The 17,500-nt window shown below is 31.8% G+C and overlaps 6 protein-coding genes across 6 annotated transcripts in view; 2 read left to right on the forward strand and 4 right to left on the reverse strand.

Annotated features, from left to right (window-relative positions):
- The first annotated feature begins 927 nt into the window (after nt 1–927).
- LOC111688782 lies at nt 928–6,097 on the forward strand. Its single transcript, XM_023451293.2, has 2 exons — nt 928–1,012; nt 5,154–6,097. The coding sequence occupies exons 1-2, from the start codon at nt 986–988 to the stop codon at nt 6,033–6,035; spliced, it is 909 nt and encodes a 302-aa protein (XP_023307061.2). The 5' UTR covers nt 928–985; the 3' UTR covers nt 6,036–6,097.
- Nucleotides 6,098–6,270: 173 nt separating this feature from the next.
- Nucleotides 6,271–7,117, reverse strand: LOC111688786. The gene is made up of 2 exons (XM_046952540.1): nt 7,097–7,117; nt 6,271–7,002 (listed from the first exon to the last, which is right to left on the reverse strand). Exons 1-2 carry the CDS (start codon nt 7,115–7,117, stop codon nt 6,637–6,639), a joined length of 387 nt encoding a protein of 128 aa, XP_046808496.1. The 3' UTR covers nt 6,271–6,636.
- A 1,389-nt stretch (nt 7,118–8,506) lies between these two features.
- On the reverse strand, nt 8,507–9,490 carry LOC111688784 (peritrophin-48-like). Its single transcript, XM_023451295.2, has 2 exons — nt 9,422–9,490; nt 8,507–9,354 (listed from the first exon to the last, which is right to left on the reverse strand). Exons 1-2 carry the CDS (start codon nt 9,446–9,448, stop codon nt 8,545–8,547), a joined length of 837 nt encoding a protein of 278 aa, XP_023307063.2. The 5' UTR covers nt 9,449–9,490; the 3' UTR covers nt 8,507–8,544.
- Nucleotides 9,491–10,424: 934 nt separating this feature from the next.
- On the reverse strand, nt 10,425–12,283 carry LOC111688778 (tRNA-dihydrouridine(16/17) synthase [NAD(P)(+)]-like). The gene has a single exon (XM_023451290.2). The coding sequence runs from the start codon at nt 12,182–12,184 to the stop codon at nt 10,649–10,651; it is 1,536 nt and encodes a 511-aa protein (XP_023307058.2). The 5' UTR covers nt 12,185–12,283; the 3' UTR covers nt 10,425–10,648.
- A 1,967-nt stretch (nt 12,284–14,250) lies between these two features.
- LOC111688774 (mitochondrial E3 ubiquitin protein ligase 1) lies at nt 14,251–16,036 on the forward strand. The gene is made up of 4 exons (XM_023451282.2): nt 14,251–14,454; nt 14,679–14,848; nt 14,929–15,550; nt 15,723–16,036. Exons 1-4 carry the CDS (start codon nt 14,350–14,352, stop codon nt 15,840–15,842), a joined length of 1,017 nt encoding a protein of 338 aa, XP_023307050.2. The 5' UTR covers nt 14,251–14,349; the 3' UTR covers nt 15,843–16,036.
- Nucleotides 15,944–17,500, reverse strand: part of LOC111688773 (FGGY carbohydrate kinase domain-containing protein) — a 3,045-nt gene continuing 1,488 nt past the window's right edge. Inside the window, exons 2-5 of the mRNA XM_023451281.2 lie at nt 16,852–17,500; nt 16,646–16,796; nt 16,508–16,582; nt 15,944–16,446 (exon numbers count right to left, since the gene is read on the reverse strand). The exon at nt 16,852–17,500 is cut by the window's right edge and continues 214 nt beyond it. Of these exons, the coding sequence (XP_023307049.2) occupies nt 16,093–16,446; nt 16,508–16,582; nt 16,646–16,796; nt 16,852–17,500 (1,229 nt within the window). The 3' untranslated portion in view covers nt 15,944–16,092. The remainder of the gene's footprint in view (nt 16,447–16,507; nt 16,583–16,645; nt 16,797–16,851) is intronic.

The raw sequence follows: 17,500 nt of genomic DNA on the forward strand, positions 1-17,500 counted from the left end.
TCAGTTCTAGTTCAGTTCTAGTTCAGTTCTAGTTCAGTTCTAGTTCAGTTCTAGTTCAGTTCTAGTTCAGTTCTAGTTCAGCTCTAGTTCAGTTTTAGTTCAGTTCTATTTCGGTTCTAGTTCAGTTCTAGTTCAGTTCTAGTTCTAGTTCAGTTCTAGTTGAGTTCTAGTTCAGTTCTAGTTCAGTTCTAGTTCAGTTCTAGTTCAGTTCTAGTTCAGTTCTAGTTCAGTTCTAGTTCAGTTCTAGTTCAGTTCTAGTTCAGTTCTAGTTCAGTTCTAGTTCAGTTCTAGTTCAGTTCTAGTTCAGTTCTAGTTCAGTTCTAGTTCAGTTCTAGTTCAGTTCTAGTTCTAGTTCAGTTCTAGTTCAGTTCTAGTTCAGTTCTAGTTCAGTTCTAGTTCAGTTCTAGTTCAGTTCTAGTTCATTTCTAGTTCAGTTCTAGTTCAGTTCTAGTTCAGTTCCAGTTCATTTCTTGATGTGTAATTACATGTACTAAAAAAAGTAAACCAACATATCGCTAAACTAATAACACTAATTAAAAAAAGTAAATAACAAATATGTATTACACCAACAAATATAGTGTTCCAAAAATAGGAAATCTTTGTCTACATTACTCATTTCGACTGAACCCAAAAAATATTATCATTACGAGAGTAACAACAAAAAAAAACTCCAAAATATATAAATACATAAAACAGAATTTTTTATCATTTTAGATAATTTCGATACTTGAAAGTATTTACAACCATCACGATACTTTAGTTAACCAAAAAATAAGAAAATATTTTTCAAAGAAATAACCTGACAAAAAAAATAACCAAATAACGGATAATATCAGTAAAAACTCAAAAAGTATTGAAAGTGAAATAGTTACCTATTATATTGATTAAAAAAAATAAATAAAATAAAAGTGATTTTTTTATTCGTGTTCTTAAATCAAGTCTAAAGAGTCAATAAACATTTATTCGTGTGTCTTCAATCTCCAAAATGAAGTGCATTATTGTGATTTTAATGGTAAAAATAATGGTTTTTAGGGATTTTCATAGTATTTCATAGTATTTTTTATTAATGGCTAATAAAGTTAAATGCATCTATTAACAAACTGTAATTTTGTGCAATTTTATGACATAAGTCGTTTTAGAAGATTTGTATGTATTTACATAGGATGTAGTATGAGGCAGGATATTGAAAATTTAAATTTTTGTAAAATAAATTAAATAAAATTTAATATGAATTGTTGGTACTATCCCAGCTAGCATTTGGAAGATTGTTAGATGATTAATTAGTGAACTGAGTCAGTTTTGACTACTTTCGATAACCTAAAAGTGATTAATAAGTTGAACGCTTAATAAATAACTTGAAAATGATCCCAATATATGATTGAAAACTTGATATTTGAAAAACAAAAACAAAATGTATAGCAATCATAAATTGATCATCCTGGTGTTTAAAATATGATGGTTTTATAAACTTATTTTGTGGTCATATTTCAAGCAATTGGAAGATCTAAAATTGTAATTGTTTATGTAAAAATGACTCAAAAACGATTCAAAAATGAGTCGAAACTGATTAGAAATGGAACTCAGAAAAGACCCAAAAATTACTATAATAAGATTCGGAAATAACTCAAAAACGACCAGTTATTTGTCTCATTAATGAATCAAAAAAGATTAAAAAAACGAGTCATAATTGATCAGAAGTGGGGCTCATAAATGACTCATTTAGAAGAGTCGCGGATAGGATACCATTTTCTCCCGACGAATGTATCATTTATGATCAGAAAATGAGCGCATATATGATCATTTTAATCGTGCAGAAGAGTCATAAATAACTCGCATAGGTTGTAAAAACTGTGGCGATTAATCGATCATCTTAATGGTAAAGAATCCTAGTTATATTCCATTTTAGTTAAAGATCAGTGAAACTGTGGAACAATTAAACAATCTATATATAAAAGAGTAGCGTTACTGACTGACTGATTCATCATCGCACAGCTCAAACGGCTGAATCTACAATCATGAAATTTTGACAGTAGATTTGTTTTTGGTTATGTAGATCCACTAAGGGGAGATTTTTGGAAATTTTCACATTTACGGGTAAAAAGGGGAAAAAACGGGTAAAACAGGTTTTCTTAAATATCTTACATAATATTAGTGATACAAGAAAAACTTTAAATGCACCTATATCTACTCTTAAAATGAGCAGATGGGTGTCTGGTACTTTTTTGAAATTCGTACTTTTAAGGGTTAAAAATGTGTAACAAAGGTGATTTTGGTACCTTTTTCAGCCCTTTGTAACTTTTAATCTAATTAACATAATCAAATTTTTTTAAATATTTTGTATACATCTCTCAAAATTATGAGACACTTATTTCGTACTTTTTTTAAAATTAAGTCCTTTTTGGGTGTAAAAGGGACAAAACTCTATTTATGGTACTTTTTTTAGCATATTAAGAAATTTTTTTCGCTTTATTGAATTATTCATATTAAATTACGTACTAACACTGTAATATTTCTTGAAATAAAATTTTTGCTATTTCACTGGGTAAAAAAGTACCAAAAAGGGGAAAAAACGGGAAATTTTATTTTATTCAAACTCATTGAGCCAACTTTTATAAAATTTAAAAAAGTGGTTTATTTACTCACACAAAATAAGCTTTTGGTATATTATTTTGGAATTCGAGTACTAAGGCGTATATAGGACCAAATTCGAGTAAATTGTTTGGTACCTTTTTTAAAGCACAATTTTTCTGGAATAAATAAATGCAGATTTGAATCGTTTGAGTTTTATCTGTGATATATATGTAGATTTAAATACGGAACATTTTGTAAACTTAATTCTTGAAAAAGTATACTTCTAAGCGAAAAGGGGTAACATTGTACTCTTTTTATTAGTACTTTCCACTTAGGAAAACTTTATTCCACTTTTGGTACTTTTTCTTCCTTCAAATGATACTCTATGTATGTTCTTTAATATGAACTGAAAACACATGATTATTTAACATACACGGTCCTCATTGAATAAGATCCTTTAAGATATTTCTTTTTAGTACTTTTTATCTTATAAATTGTACTTTTTTAATTTTCTAAAATATTCAACCTAGGAATATTATTTTAACATACATGGTCTTGACTGAATAATATTCTGGAAGTGGGAACTATTTGGTACTTTTCTATTATTCAAATGGATTCTTTATAATGGTTAAACGGATCTCACGGTCCTTATTAAATGAGAATTTATTAAAAGAGATCTTTGTACTTTTTCGTTTTTCCGATGGTACTTTTTGATATTTTTTACGATAATGAACATAGTTAGGGTAGCGAAGCACCCAGGGTATGCTAGTCTACAATATATGTAGAAAATAAAACTAGTGAATACATACACAAAGTAAAAAAGCGTTTCCAAATTTTGACAAAAATAATAATGAATGTTTATATATAATATGGGTAACGAATAAGAAATACAAATCTCAGCAACTTTTTTGTATCTACATGGATAGAAAAAAGTTTACTCAAAAAGTTTATTCTTCATTATCTTTGTAAATTTTAAATAATTTTTGGCAATTGTATGTCAAAAACATGTAAATAATTTTATTGTGCGAATATGACATTACATATTCCAAAAACACAACTCTTTGTATCGTCGCTATAATGAGTACCAGTTGGACAGGTAGTCGAAACCAATACACCATTAACACAAACAAAATACGAATAACAATCATAGGGATTTAGAGTAATACCACTACCACGTTCGCAGGTCTTAATTTCTGGTACAGCGGTTGGTGCAGTTGGTGGCACTACAGTCGATGAAGTATAGGGAACACACTTGATGCCAACGAAAACATAGCCGCTTCGACAGCGATATAACACCGGATAACGCACTACATTGCCGTCCACATTTGTAGAATGACACACATAATAAATGCTTGAATCCGTTGGCCAAGCAGCTATTTGTCCCATTTTATTGCACTTATATTGAGGATTCAAGCAAATATCAGTTTCTGGTGTCAAAGAACAAGTCATGTTTGCTGGTGAATAGGCGGTACCACTGGGACATATAAAACGTTCACCTTCATTCTTATTATCGCACACATGATAATATTTGCAATCATATGGATCGGGAAAGATGCCAGAATTTTGACATTCAAATTTAGGTCCTCTATTGGGTTCCTTACACTTATGCTTGAAAATACAACCACGAGCCATTTCATCGCAATATAAATTATGTTCAGTTTGGCATTCGGTTATTATCAATGTAATCCAATCGCCACCTTGTTGCAAGCAAAAAGCTAAAGTACCACAATCTTGACAAATAAACTGACCATTGCGTATATCACTACAGGGATTTTGAATCGTACGAAAAGGATCTATTAGCTCGGAATATTGTTTAGCCCATGAAACGGTTAAATAAGCTAAAATCTGAAGAAGAAAAATAAAAATTTTAAATTTTAAGGATATTTTGATTTGAAAGCTTACCAAGAGAGATAGTATACCGTTTTCCATATTCTTTGAATTCTCCTAGAAAGTGTTGGTATTTTAGGTTTAATATCGTTTTTATATAATACGATGTCCATAATTTTTATAACAACTTCTTATCAAATTAATTACTTGTTGATTAAAAAAATAATATTAATTAATTATTTAAAAAAGCACACAATTCCATTTACATACTTATAAATAGACATAATATTTATTAAGGTGTTTCATTTCTTTCTCCAGATTCAGATTCTTCAGACAACCAATGTTCTGATTACTTTTACTTGTCTTATTGAAATTTCATTGAAATTCCTACTTTGTTCAGTTCTAGTTCAGTTCTTGTTCAGTTCTAGTTCAGTCCTATTTCAGTTCTAGTTCAGTTCTAGTTCAGTTCTAGTTCAGTTCTAGTTCAGTTCTAGTTCAGTTCTAGTTCAGTTCTAGTTCAGTTCTAGTTCAGTTCTAGTTCAGTTCTAGTTCAGTTCTAGTTCAGTTCTAGTTCAGTTCTAGTTCAGTTCTAGTTCAGTTCTAGTTCAGTTCTAGTTCAGTTCTAGTTCAGTTCTAGTTCAGTTCTAGTTTAGTTCAGTTCTAGTTCAGTTTCAGTTCAGTTCTAGACCATTTATGGTTAAGTTTTTGTTATTATTTGAAATCATTTATTAAAAAACACTTAATTTTTTACCAAGGTCTCCTGCTTATATTTGGAGGTGTTCACTCTTAACTTAATCAGTTTTGGCCGAAGTCAAATTGAACCACGTGAAACCAGCACCTGTGAGGGACGTCAATCCCCTGGACCTATCTGTGAATCGTGCGATTTATTATCGACCTGTGTTAAACATTCAAATGGTTGGGTGAATATACCCGTCGAAACATGCGACACTCAAAATGGTTTCTATTGTAATGCCCGCCTGGGCAGTTGTAGCAATGCAACCGGACCCTGTCATCCTTTCAGTTTTGAGGGCAATTTCCCATGTACATCTCATGGAGTATTTCCAGATCCTTATGATTGTCAGAAATATCATATGTGCTATTTTGTCGGACCTACTTTAGTATCAGCCAGTGTTGATTGTGGCAGTGATAAAGCTTTCAATCCAGCCACCGGTCAATGTTCTCTGACCATAACGCATCCGGTGTGTCATGAAAAACAATTTAAGTGTGAAAATGCTGGTGATGCTCACGCTTGGCCCATGAGTCCGAATATATTTTATATTTGCAAGGCTACTTCAAATCAAGATGAACGTGTACTCTATCCTACGCTATATCGCTGTGATGATGGTGAGATATTTGATGGTTACTTTTGTCGTGCTGACAATGCAAGTGAACCGAACGCTACTACTAAACCAATAATACCTGCGACATCTACATTACCACCCTCTGTAGTAGTGCCCACAACCATAGCTCCCGTTCTACCTAGAGTATGCACGGATGTTGGTCTATTTGCTGATACTCAAGACTGCCGCAAATATTACTATTGTTCGGCTATAAGTGGTAATTTAAAACAAATGGAATGTCCAGTTGGTACTTATTTTAACGAAGCTACATCATCTTGTGCTTTCGGTAGCTGTTAAATAAAGATGATTTTAATCTAATAAAAATATAAATAAATATACATATTTTGAAGTATTATAAATTAATGAATTTTATTTTACTAAAGCCTTTTAATAAAAGTTAAACTTAACAGTTTTTCAAGGTTAATTTCGGGTAAAATTTCAAATTTTTCTTTTATTTTAATTTTCTGTTTACATAAATTTATAATTCTAGCAAGATCCAAATACACAAGTTTCTCGTTGGGTATTAAAATAACTCCCATTTGGACATGATATTTTAACAAAAATCCCCTCATTACAAGAAAAATACGAACGACAGTCGTCTGGATTTGCAAACACGATATTTTCTTTATTACAAACTTTTTCTTGCGATAGTGGTTGATCTACTTAATAAACTTTCTGTATTATACTTCATACACTTGTCAGTAATGAATCTATAACCTCTGGGAAAACTATATAATAGAGGTTTTTGTCCCATACACAAATAAAATATATTATCATCAGTTGGCCAAGCTTCACTTTGTCCCGTTACAGTGCAATTATATTGAGGCTTCAAACATATCTGATCTGTGTCCGATATTAAACAACTTTTGGTGACTGGCGAATAGGCTTTTCCACTGGGTCATGTGCTACGTTTAGCTTCATTGTTTCCATTACACTCATAAAAATTTTTACACTCATATGGATCTGGATAAATGCCAGCATTTTGAGATTCAAAATTCGTAGTTTTCATATTAGTTTTACATGTTGTGCGAAAAATACAACAATGAGCTTGTTCGTCACAAAATAAATTTTTGTCCGTTTTACAGGAACCAATAGTCAATGTTGTCCAGACACCATTTTGTTGTGAGCAAAAAGCCAATGTTGCACAATCTAGGCAGATAAATTGTCCATTACGGACCTGTTCACAGGGATTTCGTTCGAGACGAAATGTTTCAACTGGAGAAAATTGTAAAGATGTTGAAATTAAAGATGAAATAAATAAAATCTAGAAATAATATACATACATATATTTTGAATAGCTCTTGGTTTTAATTCATTGTATCACAGGAAATTTTAAACTATGAAAATGTCATAAATACTTTACCAATTGAAATTTTCATTCATATTTTATGTTTAATATTACAACGCAAAAAATATTATACCTATCTGAAACTGATGATATTTTTATTTTTATTGGTTTTTTATATATAGTACAAATTTGTTGAAATTTAATTAACCTTTTTTAGCTTTATCAATTAATTAATTACTTAATGTTAAATGAAAAATATTTATAGATTAAATTCAACTTCATGTAATTTTTAGCAGTAATTTTTGAGATATATTTTTGTGAGTCACATACACACTGAAATATTAGTTCAGTTCTAGTTCAATTCTAGTTCAATATTATTAATAATAAAAAAGTTCTAGTTCAGTTCTAAATCAGTTCAGTTCTAGTTCAGTTCTAGTTCGGTTCTAGTTCAATTCTAGTTCAGTTCTAGTTCAGTTCTAGTTCAGTTGTAGTTCAGTTCTAGTTCAGTTCTAGTTCAGTTCTAGTTCGGTTCTAGTTCAGTTCTAGTTCAGTTCTAGTTCAGTTCTAGTTCAGTTCTAGTTCAGTTTTAGTTGAGTTCTAGTTCAGTTCTAGTTCAGTTCTTGTTCATATCTAGTTCAGTTCTAGTTCAGTTCTAGTTTAGTTCTAGTTCAGTTGTAGTTCAGTTCTAGTTCAGTTCTAGTTCAGTTCTAGTTCAGTTCTAGTTCAGTTCTAGTTCAGTTCTAGTTCAGTTCTAGTTCAGTTCTAGATCAGTTCTAGTTCAGTTCTAGTTCAGTTCTAGTTCAGTTCTAGTTCAGTTCTAATTCAGTTCTAGTTCAGTTCTAGTTCAGTTCTAATTCAGTTCTAGTTCAGTTATAGTTCAATTCTAGTTTAGTTCTACTTCAGTTCTAGTTCTATTGCCAGATATCTGCAAGATCTTTCATAATTCTATTAAACATATTTTTGAGAAGATCTCTATATCAAATCAGCAAAATTGGTCAACTATTTTCTTAAATATCAGCAAAATTCCAAAACAATCAATGGAAATATAACGTTTTTTATTCTGGATTAGCTATTTTCTGACTATATAGCAACTATTTTAACAATTAACAAATTAATAACAAACTAACTTTTGATTCATCGAGTTATAACATGGTTAAAAAATTATTATAATCGGTTCTAAATTTCATATTTATAGCTCGCATACAAATAGATTTATGCTAGAATATCGGTATTACCACAAAATTTTGCACATATAAATCTAATATCAACCAGAACCTGGATCGGTCCTTAATTATATATAGCGTTGCGTCTCACGTATTTATTTGAGCATAAATAAGCTCTGCCATTTAATTAGAAAAACCCAACAAAATTTTGCAACGTAAATTTCATCAAATATTCGACTTGTTAATATAAAAATATTGGACATAGCCATATATGGACCTATATAATGTTTTTTTATTTACATAAATCAAAATCCATATTTTCGCACTTAAAAGATTTTATTTATTAAGAAAAAAATCAACATTTTCCAAAAATACAACTCTTTCTATCATCATTATAATGGGTGCCCGCAGGACAGGTGTTCGAAACCAATAGACCATTAACACAAACAAAATACGAATAACAATCATAGGGATTTGGAGTTAAACCACTACCACGTTCGCAGGTCTTAATTTCTGGTACAGCAGTTGGTGCAGGTGGTGGTGCCACCGTCGAAGATATATAGGGAACACATTTGTTGTTAACAAAAATATAGCCGCTCTGACAACTATACAATACCGGATAACGTACTACATTGCCGCCCATATTTGTAGCGTGACACACATAATAAATGCTGGAATCCGTAGGCCAAGCACCCATTTGTCCCAGTTCTTTACACTCATACTGCGGCTTCAAACATATGTCAGTTTCTGGGGTTAGAGAACAAGTCTTGCTAGCTGGAGAATAGGCAGTACCACTGGGACATATTAAACGTTCACCTTCATTCTTATTATCACATACATGATAATATTTGCAATCATTTGGATCGGGAAAGATGCCAGAATTTTGACATTCAAATTTAGGACCTCTATTGCCCTCTTTGCAGGTCTGTTTAAAAACACAACCACGAGCCTCCTCGTCACAATACAAATTATGTTCAGTTTGGCACTCGCTTACTTTAAGTGTGGTCCAGTCGCCACCTTGTTGCAAACAAAAAGCTAAAGTGCCACAATCTTGACAAATAAACTGGCCATTGCGTATATCATTACATGGATTTTGAACCATACTAAAAGGATCTATTAGCTCGGAATATTGTTTACCCCATGATAGCGTCAAAGAAATTAAAAGCTAAAGATAAAACTAAATTTAATTAAAAATGTTTACGTGAAACTATTTGGGGTTTCTTTTAACTTACCAAGAGAGGTAGTATGCCGTTTTTCATTTTGTCTGAATCCCAAATAAAACTGTTATTGTTTTATGTTAAATATGTGGTTTTTATATAATAACTTGTCTATTTTTTTCTGGATACTAAGTTCTTATCAATTAATTACTTGCTGTTTAAAAACTTAAAAATATTGATTAAAAAATGCCAATTCCATTGTTATCATCATTTTCATCATTTAGAAATAAATACAGTTATTATTAAGGGTTTTTTTCCATTAGTTTCTTGGTGTTTACGGAAACATAACCGCCCTACAAGCGATACAACGCCGAATAACTTACTAAATTGTTGTCCGCATTTGTGTGAATGACGGACATTATAAATGTTGGGATTTTTGGTCTAAGCACCCCATTTCATTACACTCATATTAAGGCTTCAAGTTGATGTGATTTATGGGATAGAGAGCAAATTTTGCTAGCCGGTAAATAAGCTGTACCACTGGAACATATAAAAAGTTTACCTTCAATCTTACTATCAAATTTAGGGCCTTTGTTTGGCTCCATGCACTTATGCTTAAAAATGCAACCGCGAGCGTCCTCGTCAAAATATAAATTCTTTTCAGTTCTAGTTTAGTTCTAGATTCAGTTCAGGTCTAGTTTAGTTTTAGTTCAGTTCTAGTTCAGTTCTAGTTCAGTTCTAGTTCAGTTCTAGTTCAGTTCTAGTTCAGTTCTAGTTCTAGTTCAGTTCTAGTTCAGTTCTAGTTCAGTTCTAGTTTAGTTCTAGTTTAGTTCTAGTTCAGTTCTAGTTCAGTTGTAGTTCAATTCTAATTCAGTTCAGTTCAGTTCTAGTTCTAGTTCAGTTCTAGTTCAGTTCTAGTTCAGTTCTAGTTCAGTTCTAGTTCAGTTCTAGTTCAGTTCTAGTTCAGTTCTAGTTCAGTTCTAGTTCAGTTCTAGTTCAGTTCTAGTTCAGTTCTAGTTCAGTTCTAATTCAGTTTCAGTTCAAACGTATTTTTTGTAATAATTTCAAAATGTAATGTTTTTTTGTTAAATTTATTTATATCCTTGTTTACTCTTTACAATAACTTCCTTACATTTTTAACTAGGTTGAAATACATTTTTAACAAGTTAATGTATTTACATAAAATAATTTTGTTACAATTTAATGACTGCAACATAAAATTATACACACTTGTATCATTAAAATAAAGTGTTTTGATTTACGAAATTAACTAAATTTTAAACACTTGGAAATCACCTACTACTAACTAACATCCGCATTAACAACAACTTGTTCCTTTAAACTTTCTCCCGACTCATCGGCTTCATCAGCTACACCAGAATCATTTTTAGAAGATTCCTCAAATAGTTTCGCCTTTGCACGTCTAGATTTTATGAGTATGCCATGACCGGGACAATCATTATCTTCTGTATAACATTTTTCACGACAACAAATACGGCAGAGACGAAATTCACACTTAAAACCCATTGGATTGTTGCATTGGTCGCAGTTCTCTAAATTACGTTCATGTTTGCCCTCTGGTTTATTAGGACGACGCATACGTCTTCTTAGTTTCTTCATACGTTTACGTGAAATCTCCTGTCCATCATTGTCAAAATAATGGCGTTTCTCCCGATTGGGATCTTCAGCTAAGCGTACTTTTTCAGCGATAATTTGTTTATGCATTTCTGGAGGCACTCTTATATAAGGCTGACACAACCATGGAGGTAAAGCCAAATTAGAACCCAATGGCTGTTGCATTACACTAGGATCCACTTCTTCCATTTCGTACACCTCGCGACCCTCATGATATGGTTCATATTTTGTTTGAATCTTTTGCACAACATCACGAAACTTTTGCAAATCATTGGCCACAGCCAACTCTTCTCTAAGTTCACTGTTCGGCTTAAGATTCATGATATGATGGAAAATCTTAAACATATGACCTCTAATGTAGGAAATAGGACAGGGATATTTTTCCACATAGTTTAGATAATACTCAGCCATTTCCCAGGTTTTAGGTGAAATACCACAAAACAAAGCGGGGTTGTGTAAATTACCTTCAGCTGTCATAACACCATCAACACCAGTCTCTTGCAGGCATCTTTTTATATCTTCCAAACATAGAATATTGCCATTAGCAAACATAGGTATTTTTATATGCTGACGCACCTCCCGTATATAACTCCAATCTGCTATTCCAGTTAGAGGACCTTTTTGCTCTCTAGTCCTACCATGCACAGTCAATAATTGACATCCTGCTTTTTCCAACATTTGAGCATAACGTATAGTTTTATCACGATCTTCAAATATGCGTATTTTACAGGTTACCGGCACTTTTAGATTTACATGTAACGTTCTAACAATTTCCTCCAAAAGTGGCCATTCATCCTGCAAAAATGAACCATAATGACCACGTCGTGCTATAGCCTGAGGACATCCCAAATTTATATCAACCGCATCGCAGTGGTCTTGTGCCAATACAGCTGCCTCCAAAAGTGTTTTGGCATCATTACCACAAAATTGTATTATCAGGGGGCGATCTTCGGCACAAGTTTGCAAAGCATCTTTACGATATTTGGGATCATTGGCAAAGAGATTGCTGTGGAACATTGGTGAATAGCATAATTCAGCTTTGTATTTGCGACATAACATACGCCAAGCAAGCTCACTTTGATCCACCATTGGTGCCACAACAAATTTGGGTGAATGCAAAACTTTGTGATAGAAATCATAACCGCCTAATTTTTCATATTTTGGTTTCATATCACTATTCAGTTGCTCACTATCGTCCAACATGTTTTGTTTTAGTTAAATGAAAATAAAATTTGTTTTAATTTCGTTTTTTTAGGAAAAATATAAAAATTGTTGCAAGTTTCTTCACTATAAATAAAAATAATCAAACGTAAACAAGCACGTTTCTCTTAATGACGTTTATAGCTGTCAATTTAACATAGGAGAAATGTAAATACAATTAATGTTAGTTTTTTTAACATTTTAGCGATTTTTATTTGTAATAACCCTGCATCTTCGTTAGAAGGGTATTTATATTTTTATCCCTTATTAATTATAATTATCCAGTCACGAAATCATTTAAATCATTATCTATAAAAGAAATATCTGCATGCTACCTAAACATTATTGTTCGCAAATTAACAAAAATGTTTTAAAGAAATTATAAAAGTATCAGAAATCGTTTTACAGAATTAATTTTTCAGTAGTTCAATAGCAATCTTAAAAAGAAAAGTGTATGTAAGCCATGGAACCACTCCATAAATCGTTGAATTCTTATAGCTAAACTGAGTTGAGAGAATTTAGTATTTATGGTGAATTTTGTTTAATTTGAAATTTTTTCCAGAATATTAGAAATTCTTATGGGATTGAAAGTTTAATTTAAATAATTAAATTGAAAAATTTATATAATTGTACCCTACACCACTTTACAAAAATTTTTGTCCTACATCCACTTTAAAGCCCAATCAGCTTAGAATCGTCTTCTGAGGCGATTAAGCTATGTCTGTCTGTTCATGTAAACCTTGAAATTTGGCACACACTGTTTTGACTTGAGGGTCAAAATAAACAATAATAACACTTTTAAATTCTACATATGTAAATAAATTTGAATTACACGTGAATTCCTCCACCAACATTTATAAGGATAGGCCCATATTTTATCCTACTCCCCTTTGAGCCCTCTTGTAAAAAATATCTTTACTTGCGAAAAAAAGAAAAATATTCCGGAAAAAAGTTAAAAAACAAATCATATGCTTCTTTTAATAATCTCCATTTTTAACATACCGACTATACACTCATACTTGTTCATAAAAAATGGGTGGATATTAAGGTTCTATAGTTGAAACGAAAAGTCGACTTTTCGACTTTTTGCGTTTTATGAAAAGTCGACTTTTCGACTTTTTGCGTTTTATGAAAAGTCGACTTTTCGACTTTTTGCATTTAGTTAAAAGTCCATTATTCGACTTTTTTCATTTAATTAAAAGTCGATTTTTCGACTTTTTTCATTTAATTAAAAGTCGATTTTTCGACTTTTAATATTTTATAAATAACTTCAACTTTTTTCGACTTTTCGACTTTTTCCGACTTTTCGACAATTTTTGACTTTTGACTTTTTTCGACTATTTTCGACTTTCCGACTTTTTTCGACTATTTTCGACTTTTTCCGACCAGAGTTAAAAATTTATAAAGTTGCCAGAAGCGTAAATTTATAATGTTGCCATTTAACATTATTTTATTATTATTATTATTATTATTATTATTATTTATCTTTATTATTAATAAAAAAATTTATTTATATTTTTTCTATTTGTTGAATTTTTTGAGTTTTTTCGACTTCTTTTGACTTTTTTCGACTATTTTTGACTTTTTCCGACTATTTTCGACTTTTTATGAATAATTCGACTTCTTTCGACTTTTTCCTACTTTTTCCGACTTTTTACGACTTTTTCCGACTTTTCGACTTTATTCGACTTTTCGACTTTTTTCGACTTTTTCCGACTTTTCGACTTTTATTTACAAAGTCGATTTTTTCATAGACGATAGTCGAGTTATCGACTTTTTTGGAACAAAATAGTCGACTTCGACGTTTCGACTTTTTTCGACAAAAAGTCGATTGTTCGATTATTCGAAAGTCGATGTATAGAACCCTAGTTAATATATAACGGACTTATTTATACAAATTTAAATAAAAAAAAACAATAACATACCTTAATATCGCTAGATTTTAAGCTTTAAAAATAGCTGTTAAAAATATAACAAAATCGCTGATTATTTACTTTAAGAAAAATGCTTCATTATCAACACTCTTTAATAAATGTCAATCACTCAGCTGTTCATTATTATTTTGAAACTGTAACTTGCGAAAAAAAAAAATATTTTTTCGTATAGTTACTTAATTTATTAAAATTTCACTTAAATAGTAACATTTTTGAATATATTTCATTGAAAAAATGGAATTTATACACGAAGGCATTGCATTGGGTGTAGATTTACTAATTTTAGGTTTATGTGTTAAGGAATATGTTAGCTACAAGAAAAGTGTTAAATTGCTAAAGGTAAGTGGACATGATTATTCTAAAATCACAAGCCATAGGTTCTCAAATGGGTTTCCAAGCTTATTGTGAAGTATTGGATCTGTATACATTCATGTTTAATTTTCACCAATATAAAAGCGAAACCCAAAAAAAAAAAAATATCATTTTTGGAATGTGTCTGTCTGTGGCTTTCTTACAACTTCAAATAGATAGATCTTCCACAATAACTTATTTTTACGTTGCAGACAGCACCTCAATTATCTATAGATAATGAATTAAAGGATTTCGTTGCTAGACAAAAAGATAAAAAGGTACCCTATGCTGTGGTACGAGGTACCGTGACACCCATTGGTGTACCAATGCGTAGTGTAATGTCTCCATCAGTGACAGGTGTATTGCAAGTGATAAAATTAAGGTAAGGAATAATAAATTTTATGAAAATACTCCTTATAACTCAAACAGTTAATATTTCGAATAATTTTGTAATTTTTTTAGCGAACATCGAGTTGCACGAGGCTTTGCCGGCTTTTGGTCAGAACAACGTAAACTTATACATGTATCATCCAACGAAATGCCCTTCGAGTTAACCAATAATGGTTCTGGCGTTGAGGTAGTCGATGCCCTATCTGCCGCCGTACTCGATATGGATGTAGTCTATGATAATTATGAACCTTCTTCCCTCTCATTTTTCGATCATGTTTTTGGTTTCTTTTCGGGTATACGTCAAAAGGGTCTACAAACAACCGAAGAAGTTCTAAGGGATGGTAGTTTTATAACTGCCGTTGGTGAACTTGAACTAGATGGTAAAACATTGCGTTTGCAACCTTCACCCTTGGGACCACTCTTTTTAACAACATCAACAAAATCAACGCTAATTAAGAAATTTGAAGAGGCTAAAAATTCTATGCTATTTAAAATATTTGTTTGTGGTTCAATATCGGCAGTGTTGATCACTATAATTGCAAGAAAGATTTATATGAAAAAGAAGCAAGAACGTGACGAAAGACGTATAAGAGAAACTCTGGAAAAGGAACGTAAAGAGAGAAGAGCTAAATCGCGTCCCGTTAATTTGACGTCCGATCAATTGTGTGTGGTGTGCAATATTAATCCTAAAGAGGTTAGTTTGTTGTTGTTTCTTATTAAATATTAAATATTCACACAATTCTTCATAGAAAAAAACTTCTGTACATTTCCGTATAGAAAAATCTATTATACGTTTTTCTATAGAAAAACAATTTTTTATAGAAAAAGTTGATAAAACTGTTTTCTTCTTTTAATTATCATTACAGGTGATTATTCTACCCTGTGGTCATGTTTGTATTTGTGAAGATTGTTCGGAGAAAATAAAAATGACTTGTCCGGTTTGTCGTGGTAAAATTAATACACGTGCTGCTGCCTTTATATCGTAATGTTGCAACAGGATCAACAGTAGCTCAATTTGAAATTTAAATCTCTAGCTTTAGCTTTCCTCCTTCTAATCAAACCCAACAACAAAGATAAACACAAAAAATAACAAAAAGAAAAAACAAATTTAAATTATTTTATCATGTACATACAATACGCAAAATATATAAAAAAGAGAAAGAATGTAAGTTAAAATTAACTAAATTTCTAAACATATTATTAAATGCCTTCAAGGTTTATTTGAGCTAAGAGTTCTCACATCATATCCTTGTATTTATATTGGTCCTTTAACATTTCTAAGAAAACTTGATATTTACGCTCGTGAAAATCTTTAGTGCCAAATTGTGGTATAATCAATTTACCCGTACCACCCATGGCCGCAGAAGCAGATTCTAAATTTTCATAAACTTTAGCAGCACAAGCACCCAACATAGCAGATCCTACTAAAACCATTTCCTGTTCATCGGGTATTAAAGCTGGCAATTGGCAAATATCCGCATGACATTGTATATAAAGAGCATTTTTCGCTAAACCGCCGCAGAAAAGTAAAATGTTGAAAGGCACTCGTTGATGTTTGAGTAAATTGTCAATGATGTGTCGGGTACCATACTACAAGGATTTATTAACATTGTTATTGCTGCCAAGGGGAATTCAGCATGGAATTACTTACCGCTAAAGCTTGTACAAAAGCTAAATATAAAACTGCCAAAGATTCTTCATCTACATTCATATTGAGACCAGAAATCTAAAACATATAATTTAATATTTTAATTAATTAAATCCTCTACAGAATATTTGCATTTCATACCATTCCTTTTAAATTGGGATTAGCTATGGGAGAACGATTACCATGGAAATCTGGCCAAACATGCAAATCTTTGGTCATGTAACAAACATCATCAAGACCCCGTTCTTTGGCCATGTTTTTTAGCAATCTATTCAAATAGCTATATATATGTCTAAAAGAAAGTTTTGTTTATTGTCTAATTCTTTTTACCTTCTTCAACAACTTACTCATTATCATTTAATTTCAATTTAATATGCATATATTGTGGATGCGTTTTAATAACATGATCCAACAGTAACCCAGCAGCACTTTGCCCACCTTCATTTAAATAATAACCCGGTATTATGGCACTACGATAGGGACCCCAAATGCCAATGGCCTCACAGGGCTCCTTAGTCAGACTCATGTGGCATGTCGAAGTGCCACAAATTAAAGCCAATTTACCCTCTAGCTCACAATTATACTCGGTCGAACGACAACCAAACATGCCCAATGCCCCGGCATGAGCATCTATTAGGGAGGTGCCTACTATAGTGCCAGGTAATAGATTCATTTCTTTAGCCGCTGCCTCACTTAAACCTTTACCAACTGGCGTACCGGGTTCTTTTATTTCATTGCCTATTATTTCCGCTCCGTTCTTAAGCAAATCTTCGAGTCCTATTTCTCTAAAGAAATCAGCATTCCATTCCATTTTGACAGCATCATAATTCCACTTACAAACTACCGAACACAAAGATCTTGTATCACAGCCGGTACTGCGCCATGTTAGAAAATCCGGCAAATCAAATACCCTCCACAATTTAGTCCAGGTCGAGAGATAACGATTATTTTTTAACCACATTAATTTCGGCAATTCCATTTCAACCGAAACTTGAC

This window comes from Lucilia cuprina, chromosome 5 (assembly GCF_022045245.1).
Source record: "Lucilia cuprina isolate Lc7/37 chromosome 5, ASM2204524v1, whole genome shotgun sequence".
Lineage (NCBI taxonomy): Eukaryota > Metazoa > Arthropoda > Insecta > Diptera > Calliphoridae > Lucilia > Lucilia cuprina.

Excerpts from the sequence above, each read along its gene's own strand:
- LOC111688782 (XM_023451293.2), top strand. The coding sequence starts at position 986 with ATGAAGTGCATTATTGTGATTTTAATG. Across the intron at positions 1,013-5,153 it reads GCATTATTGTGATTTTAATG|GTCTCCTGCTTATATTTGGA; the intron begins GTAAAAATAATG and ends TTTTTTACCAAG.
- LOC111688786 (XM_046952540.1), bottom strand. The coding sequence starts at position 7,117 with ATGAAAATTTCAATTGGTAAA. Across the intron at positions 7,003-7,096 it reads TGAAAATTTCAATTGGTAAA|ATTTTATTTATTTCATCTTT; the intron begins GTATTTATGACA and ends TATTATTTCTAG.
- LOC111688784 (XM_023451295.2), bottom strand. The coding sequence starts at position 9,448 with ATGAAAAACGGCATACTACCTCTCTTG. Across the intron at positions 9,355-9,421 it reads ACGGCATACTACCTCTCTTG|CTTTTAATTTCTTTGACGCT; the intron begins GTAAGTTAAAAG and ends TTTTATCTTTAG.
- LOC111688778 (XM_023451290.2), bottom strand. The coding sequence starts at position 12,184 with ATGTTGGACGATAGTGAGCAACTGAATAGTGATATGAAACCAAAATAT.
- LOC111688774 (XM_023451282.2), top strand. The coding sequence starts at position 14,350 with ATGGAATTTATACACGAAGGCATTGCATTGGGTGTAGATTTACTAATT. Across the intron at positions 14,455-14,678 it reads AAAGTGTTAAATTGCTAAAG|ACAGCACCTCAATTATCTAT; the intron begins GTAAGTGGACAT and ends TTTACGTTGCAG. Across the intron at positions 14,849-14,928 it reads TTGCAAGTGATAAAATTAAG|CGAACATCGAGTTGCACGAG; the intron begins GTAAGGAATAAT and ends TAATTTTTTTAG.